Source organism: Schistocerca americana, chromosome 5 (genome assembly GCF_021461395.2).
Source record: "Schistocerca americana isolate TAMUIC-IGC-003095 chromosome 5, iqSchAmer2.1, whole genome shotgun sequence".
NCBI classification, from domain to species: domain Eukaryota; kingdom Metazoa; phylum Arthropoda; class Insecta; order Orthoptera; family Acrididae; genus Schistocerca; species Schistocerca americana.
The window spans coordinates 565,365,026-565,388,036 of record NC_060123.1 but is presented as its reverse complement, the minus strand read 5'-3'; the positions used below and the strand labels follow the sequence as shown (position 1 = coordinate 565,388,036).

Sequence of the window (23,011 nt, the reverse complement as noted above, 5' to 3'; positions counted from 1 at the left end):
TGAGAAGTTCAACTTTCCTTCACCACTGCTACAAAAGCAAATCATATAAACTTCATATTTGTGAGACCAAGCTCCATATAAATTGCGAGAAATACCCCTCGAGCGTGATGTGGTAGCTGTTAAATTAAAAATATGTTATTTGAAATGCTGAGATCAACAAATGCTCTAAGATTCTAAAATCTTGGAAGAGTGTGTGTGTGTCTGCAGATGATATTTACATGCAAGCTGTTCATTAGTTTGCCATAGCAGACAGCATTACCATCTCTGAATGTTTCCCTTCTATAAAAGTGGACCCTGTGTGTTCTTGCACGCAATCTATTTTTCAGATCTGACACTTCGGTCTCATCTTCCTTGATTTAACTCTTTTCACAGCTCTTATGCTGTATCCTATGCTATAACATTAATATTCACCCATCTGATTTCAGCTAATGCCATGCTGAAAGCTGTGCAACTACAAAGAATTTGTAGTGTCCTGTGTGAACGGTAGCTGACGGTGCCACTACAGAAAACTGCAAGCTGTGGCATCACACTAGTTGCATGTGTGAACCCAGTTTAAAACAAAATTCAGAATGTATTTGGTCTTTCTTCTAGGAGCAGACTCATAGGAAAAATAATCTAGCCCTCATATAGCCTTTGCAATGAGTCTTAAAAACAAAGCTTCCATAACAACAAGACATAAAAGGGCTAACTCCATTATAGTGATATGAGTGAGGATGGTGAGAGAATTGTGAGTAGTTACAATTTCTGAAGCTAGTAGATGACATCACTGTACCCTGTTTCTGCACTACACAGTCTTCAGCTGTCTAAAGTATTTTCGAACTCTGTCATTTGATGTCACAAACACAACTGGGATGTGGTTGGCTGCCGATTTACTCCCTAGTATGTCCCACACATCAACCACGATTAGCAGATTTTGGCCAGAAAGTCATTCGTGTCAAATGAACTTAAAGCCAATAGGCTTTTAGGTCAAACTGACTACCCGTTTTATGTGCTCGTGACATACTTGCATGTAGATCTGCCACCAACCATCTCACATGTGAGACAATAACATCACTTATTATCAGTTGACTGCTGAGTGCAAAGTTTAAAGTCTTAGGTCTGCTGTAGACTGTGAGGGCACAAATCAGGCTAATGTGGTGTCGCCTGCTATCATTGGAAATAACCCACTCAAGCCCGAGCTCATTCCCACTATAACAACAGATCTTGTGCTTTTGTTTCTTCCTAATCTCTATATATCTTAAATCAAAAAGGTATTTATGTTTTACCTCCATAGACTACGAAAAAGCCTACACTATGTGTAAATAGGAACACAAATAGATAAACGTTTACTACTGAAAAGTGTTTCAACAGTGAAAATGTCAGAATTATTTAACAAGAAAAATAATGTTCAATGTTATTCAGTGCTTAGAAAGAAAACAGCTTGCAAAGGATAAAGAACTATTACTACAACAAAACTAAATTTTTAAGACATGTACCACATTTTTAAATTGGGCTGAAAAGTATAATTTAATTTTTCCTAGCCCTGTATAGGTTCCTAACCCCAACAGAAAATCCTGAAAATTTGCGATAGTGAATTTATAATAGCTATTAAAATACTTGTAAGATTTAAAATGGAAAAATGGGGCACGTGCATTAGGTAATAGCAAGGAGGTTAACTATTCATGCATAATTGTGTATTGCATGTGCTCCACATTTTTCGTTTTAAATCTGACAAGTATTTTCATAGCTACTATAAATTCACAATCACAAATTTTCTGAATTATCTATATGAGATTAGGAATCTTATAGAGCTAGGAGAAGTTATACTTTTTCATCCAGTTTAAAAATGTGGTACAATAAAAATTTTATTATTATTTCAATAATTATTTTCTGCTTTTTGTCTTGTGTGTGTAAAATTTTGGATTTCACATACTCTGATGTGTTTATAAAAGAGATGTGTTAAATTTCTTGTTTATCACACGTCTTTTCACCTGATAATATCCAAAATAGAACAGTGCTATACCTACTTCTTGATAATTTATCAGTCTGTTTAATTACTGTTTGCTGAGAAAATAAGATAGTAAAAACATGCACAATTGATTTTATATGATTTTTTATAATATTTTTATTTCAATACTAGCTTTATATCTGCAGCATTGCCCTTGTATGCGTGTCATAAACGTTGCAAACATCCGCCCCCTCACCACTCTCTCTGTCCATCCCCTCCCCCCACCACTCTCTGCTCCTTTCTCCCCCTCGGACCCTTCCCCATGCCACTTATGTCAAAATTAACAGTCGGCCCCATGTCCACAGCATTTTCCATGGGTACAGGCATTATAACCCTGATCAAGACTGCGTTTTCAATTTGCGGGACTATCTCTCGGAACCTACTTGCTCACCCATAATGATGCTTTCCACAAGTTTCCATATGTGATAGAGATGTCACTGATATCTTTCGTAAAGACTTTTCAGGCTTTGTCAAAGATCTTCCCCATTGAAGGATTGCCGGAAATCTATTGTCACCGACTGGCAGCCTACAGATAATGCTCACGAACTGTGACATATTACTGTTTCTACATAAGTTCTGCTAGTGCATCATATACGTCCACTGATTGTGTGGACAGCTGACATGGGCTGCCTTTACAGCAACAAAGCCGTCATTATTAACACCTGACTGAGTTTGAATGAGGTCCTATAATAGCACTACGAGAAGCTAGGTTCCTTTCTTCCCCTCACCACTTTCTGTCCATCTCGTCCTCCCAGCACACCCTGTCCACCTAATGCTCCCTCTCTCTGTCCATCACTTCCTCTCCTTCTCCCCTCTCTCTGACCATCTCCACCCCCTCTTTTTGTCCATCATCCCCTTCCCACTCTCTGTTCATCACCTCACCCCCCCCCCCCCTCTCTCTCTCTCTCTCTGACCATCTTCCCTCCCACCTCTCTGCCCATCGCCTCCCACCTCTCTCTGTACCTCTCCTCCTACCCCCTCTCTCTGCCCATCGCCCCCTCTCCTCTCTCCCTGACCATCTCCCCTCTCCCTTTCCTCAACCATCTTTCTCTCTGTCCATCTCCTCCTTGCCCGTCTCTATGTCCACTGTCTCTTCCCTCCTGTTCCCTAAATCACGTTACCGTCCTTCCTGTTTCTGTCCATATCCTCCTCCCCCTCACTCTGTCCACCTCCTCTTCCCTCCTTTATCTGTCTATCACTTTCTCCCCTTGTCATGGTCGATTTAACCCCTGCCCCCCCCCCCCCTTCCCTCGACGTACAGTACGATACTACTCACCCAATCCGCCATTATTGCTTGTTTGGTTTAATTAATTAATAGAATATGTAGCAACTGGTATAAAGAATGCTTTTTCCAAACTTCCTATAAAAGAAAGTCTGCTATCAAGAAATTGCTTTTGTTCAATTACTTTATTTATGACTGAACGTTTATAAAACTGAGGCCACTCTGCACTGCAGTCAAGCTCTGGCAACGTCGTTCTCTGTTCATTGGCTGACTGTGTTTTGTGACGTCAGATGCGCAGAACGAACCTAAACTCGACCGCCGTCAAAGTGCGCGACCGCCTGCTTTTGTGTTGTGTTATGTTATCACCTCGACTACAGTTTCTGTTTATTAAATAATGTCACCAAAACTATGTCGTTCACCAAGCGACAATCCGTTGCACCGCGGAGTGCCATTAAATAGTGAGGCTTTGGATTTGCTCTGGAGGATGCGTGAGTTTTATGAGCAAGAAAACGAATTTGTTTCTGTTCATGAGCTTGTGTCGATTCCTGCCGATAAAGTTTTAGAGCATACCTCAAAGACTCTAGGACTCAGTCAAAGAACAGTTATAAGGAAAGGGGTGCTACTTCAAGACTTACAGGATACTGAAGTAGACAGTGCGGAACAAAGCCCCATGAGGAAAACGGTGTGCTTTTAAAGTACTCCTGGAAAGAAAAAAAACAGCTTCGACCAGTTACAGATATTGATTTTTTTCGAACCGATGCAATTAGTCGGCACATTTATAGATATTGTAGCAGGAAAGAATATCCCACTATAGTGAAGTCGCTAATTTTTTTACAAAGTTACACGGACGAAAATTGTTACTTGAAAAAGCTTATGTCGTTGCATCTCGTAGCATTTTCTTACTTAAAATTGTATCATATGGTTAGACGAAACCTGGGTCAACGCTGGAGAATCAGTTGACAGATAATGGACTGATGATACTCCGAAGAGCAGCGGTCATCAACCAACAAGAAGAGGATCCCGATTAATTGCGGCACATGCAGAATCTTCAAACGGTTTTGTATGTGGACTTCTAGTTTTTCGATCGAGAAAAACCAGTGGCTATCGTGAGGATATGGACCACCCATGGTTTCTACAGTAGTTTAAGAATTTGTTGCTCCAGTTTAGTGTTCCGACAGAGTTTATGATGGACAATGCACAGTACCATTCTGGGATTCGAGACAAAACTCCTGCCACTAGTGACTGTAAGGAAACTATAGTGCAGTGGTTGTAGGCGAGAGACATTGCTCCGCACATGAGCATGACAAAGCTGTTGTAATATTCACTCATAAAACAAAATAAGCCAGTGACGCCTAAATATGTTGTATATGAAATTGCAGGCGAACAGGTTCACATGGTAATTAGGCTACCACCTTATCACTGCCATTTTAACCCAATTGCATTGGTTTGGAGTGATGTCAAGGCGCACAAGACTTTTACAATAACAGAAGTGGAAAGACTCTTACGTCTACAGTAAGACGCCACCTCATGGAGACAAGAGAAGCACAGACTATTGACGAAATTATAAATGAGAACGAATAATTAATGATTTCACTTGATAATGATGAAGAAAACAACGGCTTTGGCGCCGATTCTGATGATAGTGAAGGAGAGCTGGATGGAATTGCGCCACTGACATCGTAAATTGGTGAGTGTAAATGTATACAGAATTAATTTCTTCGCTCTGCAACCGAGTAGGCTATGTGTGTTTTGCTTTATTTCTTTCTACGAGCGTGACAGCGTGTTCCTTGGTATGCTTATGCTTACCTTATTATACGACGTTTTATATGCAGCTATTACGGTAACAATTTGGAGCGACTTTCATAGCTAACAATTTCGCGTGTTTTTATTTCCCAGTTTCATATACTATCAAATGCCATGTCTCCTTCGTCGTTGTCTCTGTTGTTAAAAACTGTACTTTGTTGTATTTACGTATAAGCGTTAACTGTAGCTTAAATTTACAAAACGTACTTCGGAGATGTGGGCGTGTGCTGTGGCAGCTATTGCAACCTCGCAATCGCAGTTTATCCAACTACACGCGAGATGTCATGTGACATGTTTCATCCGACCTGGTACAAGGTATTATCACAGTCTAACATGTTAGACTGTGGTATTATAAAACTTTTTCACCCCTATCTGTACCCATACTGAACAGACCGACAAGAAAGAAAGTTAATATTGCACTGTTATCTAGTTCTTAGCTTTGTTAATAATTTCAAGTCAACAGTTCATCATTGCAAAATTTTTACCAAACAGGCAGATAAACAAGTGCCTTCTAAATATTATCTGACATGTTTGAAAGTATACTAGTGACGTGTGTCACCTTCACAGAGTTAGCACCAAATATCTATGGTTGGTTGAGTGGTCTAGCAGTAATGTCGTATGGAGACCACTGCGTATAGTTATGACAGCTGACGCCACTTAAGTTCCATGGAGGCATGACTCAAGTGACAAGCACCATAAACCGTCAGTCTCTTAATGAAAACTGTATCAAAATCGCAACAGTATTTGCTGAGATTAATCCAAACATACGGGCAGAAAAACATGACAGGGGATTTTAATTTAGCAATATTTAGAGATTTTGGTGAAGCTCTGATGCTATCTGGAGTTGAGGCGACAGTTTACTTTACTGGTTTTCCCGCCAGCTCAGAGTACCGATCATTGCCGTGAGATGTCACTCCAAACACAAATTAGATATGGAACAGATTACAATACGTATATTGCACACTCATCATTACAGTAATTGTAAAATATGTACACAATCCTTCCTTGTGAATCAGTCTTTCTATTAGTGAAAACTATATCCAATTCCTTACATTAGTCGCCGAGACTGACCTTCACTTTTTTTTATGAGTCATCAATCTTCTGACTGGTCTGATGCGGCGCGCCACATACAGACAGAAAAACGCATCGAGGGAACTTTCATTTAGTAATGTGCATAGACATGTTTTCGAGCAGATGAAAGTAGATATTTTGAAATTTTTGGACAACACATTTCATATTCCTTCAGTTCTCATGAGTGTAGAGAATTTACCATATGACCTCTCTCATTAATTTTGCTTTAGTCATTAATAAATTCCATCATCATTGTTTCTTCCTACATTCTGGTACTATAACTAGTGTAACTCTCACAGATCACACAGTTTTGATGTTGAAGTCTAAATGGGAACGATCACTCGTGGCAGGCGAGGTAAAGTTTGTTTTACAAGAGGATCTAGGGATATTCACAGTAGCTTCTCAGTATATATACTCTCTTATGAAATCTGTTATTAACAACCAAACCCAATTCAAAAGTAATAGCAGGGTGCATAACTACAATACCAGGAGAAAGGATGATCTTCACTATTCAAGATTAAATCTAACTTTGGCACAGAAAGGGGTGAATTATACTGCCACTAAAGTCTTTGGTCACTTACCAAATAGTATCAAAAGTATGACAGATAACCAACAAGTATTTAAGAAGAAATTAAAAGAATTTCTGAATGACAAGTCCTTCTACTCCATAGAGAATTTTTAGATATAAATTAAGAAAAAAAACAAAAAATTATAAAAATAAAATAAAAAAACACAAAAAATAAAAAAGTTGTTATATTAGCTTAAGTATGTTGTTAAATTAACTTAATTATGTCATATATTGGAAAATTTGACTCGTTCCACATCATTACGAAATATCCTATTCATGATCCATGGAACTAGTATTAATCTAATCTAATCTATTCTAATCTAATCTAATCTAGAGCGACTTTCTGGTCAAAATCGACTGATTGAAGTGTGTGTACTTTCTGTGCCTGTGTGTAAATCAGCAACCAATGACAACGCGAGTGTGTCTGTGACGCCAATTATCTATAGATTGTGCAGAGTTTGAACTTCTAAATTTCCGAGTATGCTGCACACAGTGCATGTGCAGATACAAAGGACTATGACAGCATCTGTTACCGTAGGAAGCTAGCTAGCCTATACTGGCCGAGCTCACTCCTATTATAGAAATAGATTTTGTGCTTTGGTTTCTTCTTTATTTTCGTTGCGTTGTTTGCTCTGTTTCCGTGACACGTTGAAAAGTTAGAAAGGTCTTGGTAAATTTTCCTACTAGTGTCCTCCTACAAAAGAAACGAAATATCTGAGCCGGCCGGAGTGGCCGAGCGGTTCAAGGCGTTACAGTCTGGAACCGCGCGACCGCTACGGTCGCAGGTTCGAATCCTGCCTCGGGCATGGATGTGTGTGATGTCCTTAGGTTAGTTAGGTTTAAGTAGTTCTAAGTTCTAGGGGACTGATGACCTACGAAGTTAAGTCCCATAGTGCTCAGAGCCATTTGAACCATTTTTTTGAAAAATCTGAAAGCAAGAAGGTATTTATATTTCACAGAGAAAAGCCTACACTATGAGTGAATAAGAACGTGAATAGATTAACTTGTTTTAAATAAAATTATTTCAACAGAGAAAAATTCAGAATTATATGAAGAGAAAAATTATTTTCGATGTTATTTGGCACTTAGCAAGGAAACAAGATGCAGTGGGTAAAGCAAAAAGCGCTGTTCACTGCGTTCTAGATATTATCTTACAGGCGACCCTGCTTACAGCCCACTTGAGAACGACCCCACCAATAGAGTGGACAGGAAAACCAGAGCTCTACTCAAGGAAACAGGAAGGCTTGAGAAGGTTGTCAAGCAACTGAAAGCTAAGGCACCATTACCACCTAGATTATGGATTGCCCAAGGTCCATAAAGAGAGTATACCGTCGACTCTTATTGTAAACAATATTGGTGCAGCCACCTTTCCTACAGCCACCCACCTTAAGAAGATGTTAGCACCGTATGTGGGAAAGTGCGTCCACCACATCCGCAACTCATCAGACTTCGTGGAACGTTTCAAAAACCTACGAATTTCTAACAAAGACATCATGATCAGCTTCTATGTTGTGTCTCTGTTCACTAGGATACCACTTCAGGACACACTCGATTCAATCAGTGGGGCTGTGTTGGACCTTTTCAAGCATATCTTAACGTCGACCTATTTCCTATGTGGAGGCCAGTTTTATGAACAGACTCAAGGTAGCGGCGAATCTGTTTATGGAGAGATTCGAGGATGAGCCACTTACGACCGCTACCTACAAGCCGACCTGTTTCTATAGGTACGTTGATGACACGTTTGTCATCTGGCCACATGGTCGGGGAAAACTGCACGAGTTTCTTGATCATCTGAACTCGAGACGCCCCAGCATTAAATGGTTCAAATGGCTCTGAGTACTATGGGCCTTACCTTCTGAGGTCATCAGTCCCTAGAACTTAGAACTACTTAAACCTAACTAACCTGAGGACATCACACACATCCATGCCCGACGCAGGATTCGAACCTGTCGCGAGGTTCCAAACTGTAGCGCCTAGAACTGCTCGGCCACTCCAGCCGGCCCCAGCATTATGTTCACAATGGAACTAGAAAATAATGGTCGACTTCCGTTCCTGGATGTCCTGGTGAAAAGGAAGCGGACAGCACATTAGGCCATAGTGTGTATAGAACACCTACACACACCGACTTATACCTACAGGCTGACAGGTGCCATCATTGGGGACAGAAGAATGGGGTGCTGAGAACACTTGTTCACCGAGCCACACTGTCCGACTCAGACAGCTTGGCAGCAGAGTTAGAACACCTACAGCAAGTGTTCGCATACAACGGATTCTCAACGTGGGACATCCGCAAGACGCTATACCCCGCAAGACGCTACACCCCTCCGGACGACCTGATACTGCGGGAGAAGAACAAGAAGAAGAGACCAGGAGGGTAGCCTTTCTACTTTATGCAGGACCTATATCTGCTAAGATCAGCAGAATACTGAAAAGGCACAATATCAAGAGTGTGTTCTCCCCACTAAACAACATCAGAGCGCTTCTTGGAACAGTTAAGAATGATCTGGGATTGAGAAAACCTGGTATCTACCATATACCACGTGAATGCGGTATGTCTGACATTGGCCAGACCACCAGGGGCGTTGATATAAGATGTAAAGAGCACCAAAGGCATACCAGGCTACGACAAGCCACTAACTCGGCAATAGCACACCATGAATTATGATAAAACCAGGATCTTATCTCAGACCCCCAAATTTTGGGACAGCGTCATCACTGAATCGATCGAGATCAAGATGACAGAGAACTTGATAAACTGGGAAGCTGGATACCAACTCAGCACGTCGTGGAACCCGGCTTTGGACCTATTACAAAAACAATGGAAGAAAACAAAAGACCAGGAGAATGACAGGGGCGCTGGAGAAAGTCGGAACGGTCAGCAACAGCAAACGTAGCCTGTCGACAGTACTTGGAACGCGCCTGGCGGGCGCGGACCTAGTAGGATACGCCATGAAACGGCCGCCACTGGGAAAACAGCGGAAGCACGCGCGGACGGAAGACGCAACATCTGGCGACCAACCGACACGGTCCCAGCGGGAGCGGACGGCGTAGGGAACGCCAGACACCGTCCAGACATAAATACGGGACCGGCCAGCCTGTCGTTCAGTCACAGGAAGCACCTGATGGAGATGCCGAGGTACGACGTCAAAATATTGTGTTAGATAAACGCAGACCACAGTCAGTACACCCGATTCAACGACATGTCATTATCTAATGTGTTTGCAAGTAGATGTATTCTCGAGGAAATAAATGTGTATGCTCTGAAATGTTTGAATGACGCTTTTCTGGTTCTTTCTGTTCTCAGGATTGTGAGAAATTTACCACATGACCTTTCAAGAGCTTCTTCTTCTATGAATTCTGCTTTGGACATTAATAAGCTCTATTCTAATCAACTGTTTTTACATTTGTTACTACGAGGGTTGCTCAGAATGTAATGCATCACATTTTTTTCTTCAACAATTCTTTATTGAACATAATGAGAATTACACACACGAAAGACTGGTGTCTTATCTACACACCTTAGTTTTGCACTTAATCTCCATTCTGTTCTATGACCTTCCTCCAGAGCGAAACAAGGGCGTGTATGCCCTGTTGGTACCAATCCTTGTCCTCGTGGGGCAGCAAGTGCTTCATTGTGTGAATCAACTCCTCATCGCACCCAAAATATCTTGCACGAATGGCATCCTTTAATGGCCCAAACAGGTGGAAGTCCGAGGGGGCTAGGTCGGATGTGATAGCCGTGGATGGTATCCCCGACCGCAGCAAATCGTGGAGCTCCGCCGAACCGCCTTTTAATGACCCCACCCTCCGTGCCCAGCGACTAACTGTACTTCTGTCAACAGCAAATGCTCCCTAGACTTTGCACACGCGACTGTGAATATTCCTCACAGTTTCTTTCTCTGCAGTGAGAAATTCAATGACGGCACGTTGCTTGTAACGGACATCACCTACAGACGCCATTTTGAAACTGTCCTGCAGCTACGCCATCTGTCGGAAGTGACGGAAACTTGGCGCGCTCACTCAGGAGACTTCAGATAATACATAAGTAACGTTTCGCATTCGTAGCATTGTTTTCGGCTGACAAAAAAATTCAGTGTATTACTTTCTGGGCAACCCTCGTATATTTCGATTTTTTTCGTGAAAAGGACAGTTCCTCATGGCCTCACTTTCATCGATGCCAAACTTCGCAGCTGACAGCTCTCACGAGCATGCTCATAACTCACGTAATTTTGGTGCTGACGTGTAAACATAAATGACCACTCTAACCAGACGAGACCCAGTACAGAAATGAAACGCCAGGGGCAGTTTCTCGAGTGATTGAGACAAGGAAGTCACTCGTGTGAAAGGGGTAGCCATCTACATCTACATTTATACTCCACAACGGTGTGTGGCGGAAGGCACTTTACATGCCACTGTCATTACCTCCCTTTCCTGTTACAGTCGCGTATGGTTCGCGGGAAGAATGACTGCCGGAAAGCCTCCATGCGCGCTCGAATCTCTCTAATTTTACATTCGTGATCTCCTCGGGAGGTATAAGTAGGGGGAAGCAATATATTCGATACCTCATCAAGAAACGCACTCTCTCGAAACCTGGACAGCAAGCAACACCGCGATGCAGAGCGCCTCTCTTGCAGAGTCTGCCACTTGAGTTTGCCAAACATCCACATCTACATCTACATCTACATGACTACTCTGCAATTCACATTTAAGTGCTTGGCAGAGGGTTCATCGAACCACAATCATACTATCTCTCTACCATTCCACTCCCGAACGGCGTGCGGGAAAAACGAACAACTAAACCTTTCTGTTCGAGCTCCGATTTCTCTTATTTTATTTTGATGGTCATTCCTACCTATGTAGGTTAGGCTCAACAAAATATTTTCGCATTCGGAAGAGAAAGTTGGTAACTGAAATTTCGTAAATAGATCTCGCCGCGACGAAAAACGTCTTTGCTTTAATGACTTCCATCCCAACTCTCGTATCATATCTGCCACACTCTCTCCCCTATTACGTGATAATGCAAAACGAGCTGCCCTTTTTTGCACCCTTCCGATGTCCTCCGTCAATCCCACCTGGTAAGGATCCCACACCGCGCAGCAATATTCTAACAGAGGACGAAGGAGTGTAGTGTAAGCTGTTTCTTTAGTGGACTTGTTGCAACTTCTAAGTGTCCTGCCAATGAATCGCAACCTTTGGCTCGCCTTCCCCACAATATTATCTATGTGGTCTTTCCAACTGAAGTTGTTCGTATATTTAACACCCAGGTACTTAGTTGAATTGACAGCCTTGAGAATTGTACTATTTATCGACTAATCGAATTCCAACGGATTTCTTTTGGAACTCATGTGGATCACCTCACACTTTTCGTTATTTAGCGTCAACTGCCGCCTGCCATAAGGCAATCTTTTCTAAATCGCTTTGCAACTGATACTGGTCTTCGGATGACCTTACTAGACGGTAAATTACAGTATCATCTGCGAACAACCTAAGAGAACTGCTCAGATTGTCACCCAGGTCATTTATATAGATCAGGAACAGCAGAGGTCCCAGGACGCTTCCCTGGGGAACACCTGATATCACTTCAGTTTTACTCGATGATTTGCCGTCTATTACTACGAACTGCGACCTTCCTGACAGGAAATCACGAATCCAGTCGCACAACTGATACGATACCCCATAGGCCCGCAGCTTGATTAGAAGTCGCTTGTGAGGAACGGTGTTAAAAGCTTTCCGGAAATCTAGAAATACGGAATCAACTTGAGATACCCTGTCGATAGCGGCCATTACTTCGTGGGAATAAAGAGCCATCTCCGTAACGCTATCATGCTTTCCAAATAACCCTGTGACGAAAAGCGCCGCTCTTCTTTGGATCTTCTCTGTCTCCTCTGTCAACCCCACCTGGTACGGATCCCACACTGATGACCAATACTCAAGTATAGGTCGAACGAGTGTTTTGTAAGCCACCTCTTTTGTTGATGGACTATTTCTAAGCACTCTCCCAACGAATCTCAACCTGGCATCCGCCTTACCAACAATTAATTTTATACGATCATTCCACTTCAAATCGTTCCGTATGCATACTCCCAGATATTTCACAGAAGTAACTGCTACCAGTGTTTGTTCTGTTATCATATAATCTTACAATAAAGGATCTTCCTTTCTATGTACTCGCAATACATTATATTTGACTGCGTTAAGAGTCAGTTTCCACTGCCTGCACCAAGTGCCTATCCGCTGCAGATCTTCCTGCATTTCGCTGCAATTTTCTAATGCTGCAACTTCTATGTATACTGCAGCATCATCCGCGAAAAGCCGCATGGAACTCCCGACACTATCTTCTAGGTCAGGGGTCTCCAAACTACTGCCCGCGGGCCGAAACCGGCCCGCGAGGGCCGGCAAACCGGCCCGCGTTAGCTGGCCGGACATCCCCGGTATCCGGCCCGCCAAATATTTGAGGTGGTACCTATACTGCCAACAATTGAGTATCGAGGCCTATCGTGACCAATACACCGCGACATTGTCTCTGCTACTCGCTACAAGACTACATAACTAAACTTATTGTTGCGCCGCTTGAAATAACAATGCGTTGACATACTCTACCTCTGTTACGTCTTGCAGTAATAGTGTTGCTAACAATGATTTTGAGATTTCGCTAACTTTGCGGGACACTTTCGTGAAGAATGTGCAGTGACATACTTTTTTGTCTGTGAAATTCGCCAGAATAAAATACGCCAGAATTTCGGTCAGGTACGTCCACCAATCAAAATTATGTAATTAAATAAAAATCGTAGTTCGTTTCAGTGCTAGATATTCCCACAACCTTAGATTTTTGCGATTTCGTCTTTCCTTTAGCCTTACATTACGGTGATCATGGAGTGCTAAGGTGCTTTAATCCCACTAGGTAGATCTTGGCCCTTATGACTTCGTGGAGGAGTCAATGTGGCCCGCGGACTACAAGTTTGGAGATTCCTGTACTAGGTCATTTGTATATATTGTGAAAAGCAATGGTCCCATAACACTCCCCTGTGGCACGCCAGAGGTTACTTTAACGTCTGTAGACGTGGGCGTACCTGTGGTGCAGCGGGATGTTGTGCAGGCTGCCGCTGTAGAGGATGTCCTTGCGCTGCATGAGCCCGCCGGCGCTGGGCGCGCGCCGCACGCCGTGCAGCTGCTGGTAGTGCTGGTGGTGGTGGTGCGGGTGGTGGGGGGTGGCGGTGCCGGTGCCCAGCAGCTGCAGCGCGGGTTGCGACTGCGCCAGGCGGCCCGCGCGCGCCGCCGCCGCGCCGCCCACCAGCGCCTCCGCCGAGCCGGCGCGCTGCATCATGGGACGCTTTTCCTCCGCGTCAGCCGCCTGTTCTTCCGCCGACCTCAGGTTGCCGGTGGCGATCTGCTCAACACACCGACTTCTTACTGGCTCCGCTCTCTCGTTCAGTGTCCAGTATCAAAATTAGCTATACATTTCGAGGGTAAGTCACAATGTTTTCATTACTGAGCCGTGGTAAAAATTGCTGTTTTGAAGAGCGCGCCGCAGGGCGTAGTGTGACGCAGTCGCCCTCAGTTTTTGGCGGTGGCACCGCTGTGGCAATCACAGCTTTGGTGTCTCCCTCTGGTGGGAAAGGGGAAAGGTTGCCTGTTCACGTGCATTTAAGGGGCGCTACGAGTTCGCCAGTCTAAATCCCTCATTCGCCCTATCCTTTGCTACGCCCACCCTGCCTGGATCTCCGCTCCCCCTACCTTTTACAAATCCCTTCAGATCCTAGAACGCCATGTTCTTCGCCTCGCCTATCGCATCCGTCTCCCCTCCCCCACGCGGATCCTGTACGACCTAATTCCCTTCCCCCACCTCCTCCTTTTCCTCGAACGGATACAGATCCTCTACACCTCCGCAAACTCGATCCTCATCATCCGCTGGTCTCTCCCATCCTCCCGCGCCTGTCCTTCCGTGTCCCGCCTGCTCTCCATCTCTCCACTCTCCACACCCTCTCCCAAGGTGGCTTCCGCCAGCTACCCCTCCCTGATGATGCCCTCCTCCCCTCCATCTACCCCTCCTACCAACTTTGATCCTCCCTCCCTCTTCCTGTGTTTGTTCCTCTGGGCATCCTCTCTCCCTTCTCTCCCCCTTCCCTCCCTCCTCCCTTTCTCCCCACTCCTCCCCTGGGCCCCCCATCCCTCCACTCCTCTTCCCATCTCCACTGCCATTGGCATCTTTGCTCTCCCCTCTCCCCCCCTCACCCTTCTCCCACTCTTGGCAGGTCCCCGGACTCGCACACGTTACGTGGACATTCGCGCGCTGGAGATCGTCACCATCCGTTTCTCGTGTGTGCCGTCGTGTTTTGTGTTTAGTGTTCACCGTCACGCTCCATCGTTCACATGTGCCATCGAAATCATCAGTGTTTGTGTGTCGTGTCAACAGTTTGTAGCGTGGATTATCGTCGAGGGTCAACGGCTCCATGTTTTGTATTCTATGTCTACTGTTTTTTTACCCCCCATTATGTCAATTATGAGTATTCTTACTGTTTTTCTCGTTGTATACTCTAAGGCTGAAGAGCGGCATAGAATGCTGCTGCCAGCCTACCTGTACAGGTATCAACATTACAATAAAGGAAAGAAAAAAAAAACTCGCCAGTCAGTCAGTCTGGGTCAGTCTCTCGTCCGCATTTGTGAGGCAGTTAGTGTCTGTCTGTCGTCCAGAGTGCTAGTATGTCTTTCGTTCGGATCAACCTTTAAAGCCGACAAAATGAGTCTTTTCACTCCGCCAGTAAGAGAACTCAGCGAGTGGTCGCCCGGTCGGGGCTTAGTTCCTGCATCTGAGTCTGCGCATTAGGCTGCCAGTTTGCTCGAGTTGCTCAGGCAATGGTCATTGCCGGTTGGATCGATCGGTTGGTTGGTCGCGCACTGAGACACCAGATGACTTGTCCGTCGTGAGCGTCGGCGCATGTGATGACGCCACGTGAGTCCAGTAGGCCGCGGCGTATAGCGAGGGGTAGTGACTTCGAGGTCGACACGAGAGCAACAGGAGTCAACCCACGACATCGGTCTGGCCGGTGCGAGCTGCGACGCCGTGAGACGGGACATCGGCGCGCCTTCCTGCGTCCGTTGAAGCGGCTGGCAGCGGACGGTTCGGGAGAGCGATTTGGGGGTGCTGCGCAAGGTCTTCTCGAGAAATCGCAGTTTATTAGAAGTTAAGTAATTGGTGATACACTCCTGGAAATTGAAATAAGAACACCGTGAATTCATTGTCCCAGGAAGTGGAAACTTTATTGACACATTCCTGGGGTCAGATACATCACATGATCACACTGACAGAACCACAGGCACATAGACACAGGCAACAGAGCATGCACAATGTCGGCACTAGTACAGTGTATATCCACCTTTCGCAGCAATGCAGGCTGCTATTCTCCCATGGAGACGATCGTAGAGATGCTGGATGTAGTCCTGTGGAACGGCTTGCCGTGCCATTTCCACCTGGTGCCTCAGTTGGACCAGCGTTCGTGCTGGACGTGCAGACCGCGTGAGACGACGCTTCATCCAGTCCCAAACATGCTCAATGGGGGACAGATCCGGAGATCTTGCTGGCCAGGGTAGTTGACTTACACCTTCTAGAGCACGTTGGGTGGCACGGGATACATGCGGACGTGCATTGTCCTGTTGGAACAGCAAGTTCCCTTGCCGGTCTAGGAATGGTAGAACGATGGGTTCGATGACGGTTTGGATGTACCGTGCACTATTCAGTGTCCCCTCGACGATCACCAGTGGTGTACGGCCAGTGTAGGAGATCGCTCCCCACACCATGATGCCGGGTGTTGGCCCTGTGTGCCTCGGTCGTATGCAGTCCTGATTGTGGCGCTCACCTGCACGGCGCCAAACACGCATACGACCATCATTGGCACCAAGGCAGAAGCGACTCTCATCGCTGAAGACGACACGTCTCCATTCGTCCCTCCATTCACGCCTGTCGCGACACCACTGGAGGCGGGCTGCACGATGTTGGGGCGTGAGCGGAAGACGGCCTAACGGTGTGCGGGACCGTAGCCCAGCTTCATGGAGACGGTTGCGAATGGTCCTCGCCGATACCCCAGGAGCAACAGTGTCCCTAATTTGCTGGGAAGTGGCGGTGCGGTCCCCTACGGCACTGCGTAGGATCCTACGGTCTTGGCGTGCATCCGTGCGTCGCTGCGGTCCGGTCCCAGGGCGACGGGCACGTGCACCTTCCGCCGACCACTGGCGACAACATCGATGTACTGTGGAGACCTCACGCCCCACGTGTTGAGCAATTCGGCGGTACGTCCACCCGGCCTCCCGCATGCCCACTATACGCCCTCGCTCAAAGTCCGTCAACTGCACATACGGTTCACGTCCACGCTGTCGCGGCATGCTACCAGTGTTAAAGACTGCGATGGAGCTCCGTATGCCACGGCGAACTGGCTGACACTGACGGCGGCGGTGCACAAATGCTGCGCAGCTAGCGCCATTCGACGGCCAACACCGCGGTTCCTGGTGTGTCCGCTGTGCCGTGCGTGTGATCATTGCTTGTACAGCCCTCTCGCAGTGTCCGGAGCAAGTATGGTGGGTCTGACACACCGGTGTCAATGTGTTCTTTTTTCCATTTCCAGGAGTGTGTGTTGTTTCATTTACTCTTGTTAAATTCTACTTGTTTTCTTGGTGAGGTCACCAGCCGTTTTGCTTTGGGGTCGTCCCACCATTCTTCTCCGTTTGCCCACCCACGGGAAGGTGGTTGTTTATAAATTGGGTGGTCCGTTTTTCCCTTGTGGAGTAGGGGTGGGTTAGAGCAACCTGCGGTTCGGGTTGTTCAGTAATCTCCCTATCAATCTACCGTAAGTTAGTAGCTGCCTCTGTCGTGTTTGTCGGATTTGGTGTGTTAACGAATTTATTGCTTGGAGTGTAACAGCCTAAGTCCTGAAATATGCTTTGATCTTGCCTATCATCTTGAGAGGCGGTATCTGTGTACTGTAGAGCATCTTAACTTGGGTTGGCCAATCTTGTAGAATTTTATATAAGATTGCATTTCATGGGCTTTTATTTAAATGATCATTTTAGTATATAAAGTTGCCACCCTTTCGCCATAAGACTTTTCATAGAAGTTAAAATCAAGTTGCACCTTCGGTGGCAAAGTTAATATTTTAATTGTTAGTGTTTTGTACCATTTCCATCCCTCATACGGGGGTGCGTGGTTTGTGTACTTGTGTAAATTGTTAAAACTTTTAGTTTAAAGTAATCTGGTGTGTTGCAGATTTGCACCAGTGTAGTCTTTCAGAGGCTGTTGTGAGAGGTCGTAACTACAGCCATGTCAAAAGGGAGCGGCAAGGTTCTCTGCCCGAAAGCTCATACAGTCAAAACTTGTTTCTTTCTGCCTCTGAATAAATTGTAACTTCATATTTAGAGGGTGCTTTCTGATTATAATTTTAAATCTGTTTCTTTTAAAAAATGCTTTTGTAGCACGGTTCGTGAACAGTACTTGGTTTATATGCAGCAAATCAAACAAATATACATTGTATTAACGCATTCTTGTACAAAAAAACAATCGAAATGAACAATAATACACTACTGGCCATTAAAATTGCTACACCACGAAGATGACCTGCTACAGACGCGAAATTTAACCGACAGGAAGAAGATGCTGTGATATCCAAATGCTTAGCTTTTCAGAGCATTCACACAAGGTTGGCGCCGGTGGCGACATCTACAACGCGCTGACATGAGGAAAGTTTCCAACCGATTTCTCATACACAAACAGCAGTTGACTGGCGTTGCCTGGTCAAACTTTGTTGTGATGTCTCGTGTAAGGAGGAGAAATGCGTACCATCACCTTTCCGACTTTGATAAAGGTTGGATTGTAGCCTATCGCTATTGCGGGTTATCGTATCGCGACATTGCTGCTCGCGTTGGCCGAGATCCAATGACTTTTAGCAGAATATGGAATCGGTGGGTTCAGGAGGGTAATACGGAACGCCGTGCTGGATCCCAACGGCCTCGTATCACTAGCACTCAAGATGACAGGCATCTTATCCGCATGGCTGCAACGGATCGTGCAGTCACGTCTCGATCCCTGAGTCAACAGATGGGGACGTTTGCAAGATAACAACCATCTGGACGAACAGTTCGACGACGTTTGCATCAGCATGGACTACCAGCTCGGAGACCATGGCTGCAGTAACCCTTGACGCTGCATCACAGACAGGAGTGCCTGCGATGGTGTACTCAACGACAAACCTGGGTGCACGAATGGCAAAATGTCTTTTTTTCGGATGAAGCCAGGTTCTGTTTACAGCATCGTGATGGTCGCATCCGTGTTTGGAGACATCGCGGTGAACGCACATTGGAAGCGTGTATTCGTCATCGCCATACTGGCGTATCACCCTGCGTGATGGTATGGGGTGCCATTGGTTACACGTCTCGGTCACCTCTTGTTGGCATTGACGGCACTTTGAACAGTGGACGTTACATTTCACATGTGTTACGACCCGTGGCTCTTCCCTTAATTCGATCCCTGCGAAACCCTACATTTCAGCAGAATAATGCAGTACCGCATGTTGCAGGTCCTGTATGGGCTTTTCTGGATACAGAAATTGTTTGATTGCTGCCCTGGCCAACACATTCTCCAGATCCCTCAGCAACTGAAAACGTCTGGTCAATGGTGGCCGAGCAACTGGCTCGTCACAATACGCCAGTCACTACTCTTGATGAACTGTGGTATCGTGTTGAAGCTGCATGGGCACTTGTACCTGTACACGCCATCCAAGCTCTGTTTGACTCAATGCCCAGGCGCATCAAGGCCGTTATTACGGCCAGAGGTGGTTGTTCTGGGTGCTGATTTCTCAGGATCTATGCACCCAAATTGCGTGAAAATGTAATCACATGTCAGTTCTAGTATAATATATTTGTCCAATGAATACCCGTTTATCATCTGCATTTCTTCTTGGTGTAGCAATTTTAATGGCCAGTAGAGGAATATAAAAATGTTGTTTTACTGTCGAACAATACACCTATGCGTACGTTTAGGAGTCAACGGTACATTAGCTTTGAGTACACTCTTCTACAGGACAACGTAGAAAATGAAGAAAGAAACCTGATGTGTTACGATCTAATAACTGAAGCGAGCGCGTAATACATTTGCTATTAAACAGAGACTCGTGTGGAACTAAAACAAAACTATTGACTTTGGATCCAAAACATGTATTGGGCAAGCAGTAGATAAAAATAGAGTCCCTGTTAATACATTATTCTACAGGAAAGAATAAGGAATGAAAATGAAATAGAAATTTTGGTGTTCGATGTAATAACTAACAAAGAGAGGTCCCCACAAGAGTGATCCTTAGAAACCATATATATGGTGGTGTAGGTTAGGGTCCCAGGAATCACATTCTGGAGCGATTCCTCCTAGTAGGCCCTCGTTTGCAAGTAATGGACAAAAAAAAATTTTCGGAATATCGCGCGAGAATATCTACCATTAAAATTTTCATATCTTTATCGGAATGACTTTGATCATTATATTATTAAATCTTGTAGCGAAAAATACATTTTTTTGAACAAACAATATAAACAGATTTTTCAACATTTGTTTCTTAATCAACACAAGAGCACTTTCAAACGTTTAAATATTATCATGCATAAAATAAAAATAATCAAAATCACATCTACATGGATTTAAAAAAAAGAAAGACTGGGACAAAAAAATGCGACCTAGGGAAAAAAGTTAATCAAATGTTTTCAGCAACCTTTGATCCATATGTAAATGCTGAACACTTAGCTCATTTGCACACAATTCTGCTTCATCTGCTGACTCGGTGTACCTGTTGCTGACGTCCGAAGCATTTGTCTATGTCAAGTCTGAAACTGACTCGTCCGATATATCCTCGGAACCACGAGACGAAATTTCATCGTCAAGTGTCTCGTTGAAGTTCAATAATAACAGTGTCAATAGCTTTGTCCATCAGTGCGTCTCTTTGGCAGTATTCGTCCATAGTGGTTTTTATTTTATCACACCTCCTCTTAATCTAACTTAAACTAACTTAACGCTAAGGACAACACATACACACCCATGCCCGAAGGAGGACTCGAACCTCCGACGGGGGAAGCCGCGCGAACCGTGGCAACGCACCCCCTAAGACCGCGTGGCTACCCCGCGCGGCTGCTGCTGATGTTGTTCGATGAAACTTTTTGTTTAATTCAGTTCCAGATAAGGTCAATGGGGTTCATATCACAGTTGTATGGTGGAAAGCGTGACAAAGTTCTTTCCCGGATTCTTTTAGTACTCTATCTACTGCATATTCGGGTTCCGGTTTACAACGTTTGACAACTTCCAAGAGCTCCGCACAGAAAGAAATTATATGCTTAGTCAGCTATGATTTAATATCTACTCTACCAGAAGATGTGTTAGAAGCTTGATTTTCGTGAACACAATGGTAGAATGCATTGTCTAATACCACAAAACTTCCACCTGCAACGTTCTTGCAACCATTTTATATAATTTTCACCGTTCATTTTGTTATGATAGTCTTCTGATGGTGATCTCGTATCATAGATGAGCTCTGCACCCTCAATGAACCCCATTTCTCCTCCCGTATGGACCACTAATGCTATTTGTCCAGAACTTTCATTCTTCCGAACCACTGGTACGTCACTATGCTGCCAACATTTACTGACAGGATAGTGTGTATGCACACATGTTTCATCAGTATACATTACAGATTCCTTCGCACTTTTATCGTTTTCTCTCAATGTTCTAAGAAAGCGTGCACGCCATGTTACAATGTCCTCCCTCTCAACCAGAAAAGTTAGTGTATTTCTACATTTTTTTAAAATGAGACATCATATCCTTCAAAATTTTCCAGAAGTGGTTCGTTTCCCCGTGAAATTAATGTCTGTAACCGCCCAGTCGTAAAGCTTCCGAATGGTGGGTATTTCTCTTTTAAATTCGTAGTATTCCAAGAACGTTCTTTTCAGCAAACACTTATCAAAGTCACAGAGACACTTCGTTTTCTTCCTCAGTCCCTTCTTCCTTGATGTCACAATTTTTCTACCACTCTGTCTGGCTTTCATGATATCGTTCACAACATTACTCACTGTCCTTACACTCTTTCCTACTGCTGCTGCTGCTCTCTCTAGAGCTCTTTCTAACGGTATTAGTAAACCTTTCCGTTTTTCTTCTCGTCGGAATTGAACTACGTTATTAATCAAGACCTTTCTGTCTGAGCGTAGTCTTAAATAACGTATGGTTGCGCGATCACTTTCCATTTCAGCAGCCGCTATGAATACACAGCAATAGTAACGCACTATGACAGTAACGTGACTGTACAATGCCGAGCCACGTGCACCATTCGTGTACTGCCGAGTATTGTCGAACGCCTACGACCCCGTCAGTATGTAAACAAAGCGTAGATCCGCATTCTGCCGTCGGCAACTGTAAAATGACTGGGTAATACATGTCTGTAGATCTGTCCTTCGAGGCAGACCGACATCGGTTTGCAATGCTTTTGCTGATTGGCTAACATTCACGACGTTATAAGAAAGGCAGCTTGTTCGTCAAGTAAGAACCACGAGATGTCTCTGTAGTCTTTGCAGTTTGCTCACGGCCCTGTGTGCCTTTGAACATTCAAAATGGGTTCCGTAGTGCCGCGTCGAAAAAGTTTCTGAAGTTTTTAAACACTTACGCCACATATCAAATCAATCCACGAAACTTCGTATGGCCACCAGAGAAACATTTCTTACAAAAGATTTCGTGATGCACTTGATTTGAAGGTCATATTATTTTCAGTGGATGAGAAAGACAATGCCCGCGAAAGAACTGATGTGTTCAGTTTACAGATGAGGATTAGATTTGAAAAACACGCTATAACATTTCCAGTAGCATCCGTGTGGACAGCGACTCTGAGATTGGACAGTGCAACCTTCGGAAAAACTGGAGACCAAATTGGAAAGGAACGTGATTCCAGATTTGTAAAGCGGAATCCTCCAAGAAGAGTTAAAGAGGGTGTCTACAAAGGAGATTGCTTACAAAACACTCGTGCATCGTATCTTGGAATATTTCTGACCTATGAGGGATCTATGCCAAGTAAGACTAACTGGGGATACTAACATAAGCGTTGGAACTGGCGTATCAGTTTAATGGTCTGCACACCCTGGAGCAGCTTGGCATTTTTCAAGTTAGCAAATTGTTGGTACAGGTGAAACAAGTGATCTTGATTTTAACCTCGTAAATTTAGATCAGTGGTCCAGCCTTTACTGACTGAGCCACCAAACCCAACAAGCACTATCACTTAAACGCAGAGATACAATGTTTTACTTGTGTGGAATTAATTATTTCCACAAAACTCATGTTAAGTCGCGAGAATGAAGT

The 23,011-nt window shown here is 44.6% G+C and overlaps 1 protein-coding gene across 1 annotated transcript in view; it reads right to left on the bottom strand.

The window, feature by feature from the left end:
• The window catches only part of LOC124616537 (monocarboxylate transporter 12), a 678,171-nt gene that overhangs the window by 45,674 nt on the left and 609,486 nt on the right, over positions 1 to 23,011 (bottom strand). Inside the window, exons 5-6 of the mRNA XM_047144854.1 lie at positions 13,943 to 14,038; positions 13,722 to 13,843 (exon numbers count right to left, since the gene is read on the bottom strand). Coding sequence (XP_047000810.1) covers positions 13,722 to 13,843; positions 13,943 to 14,038 — 218 coding nt within the window. The remainder of the gene's footprint in view (positions 1 to 13,721; positions 13,844 to 13,942; positions 14,039 to 23,011) is intronic.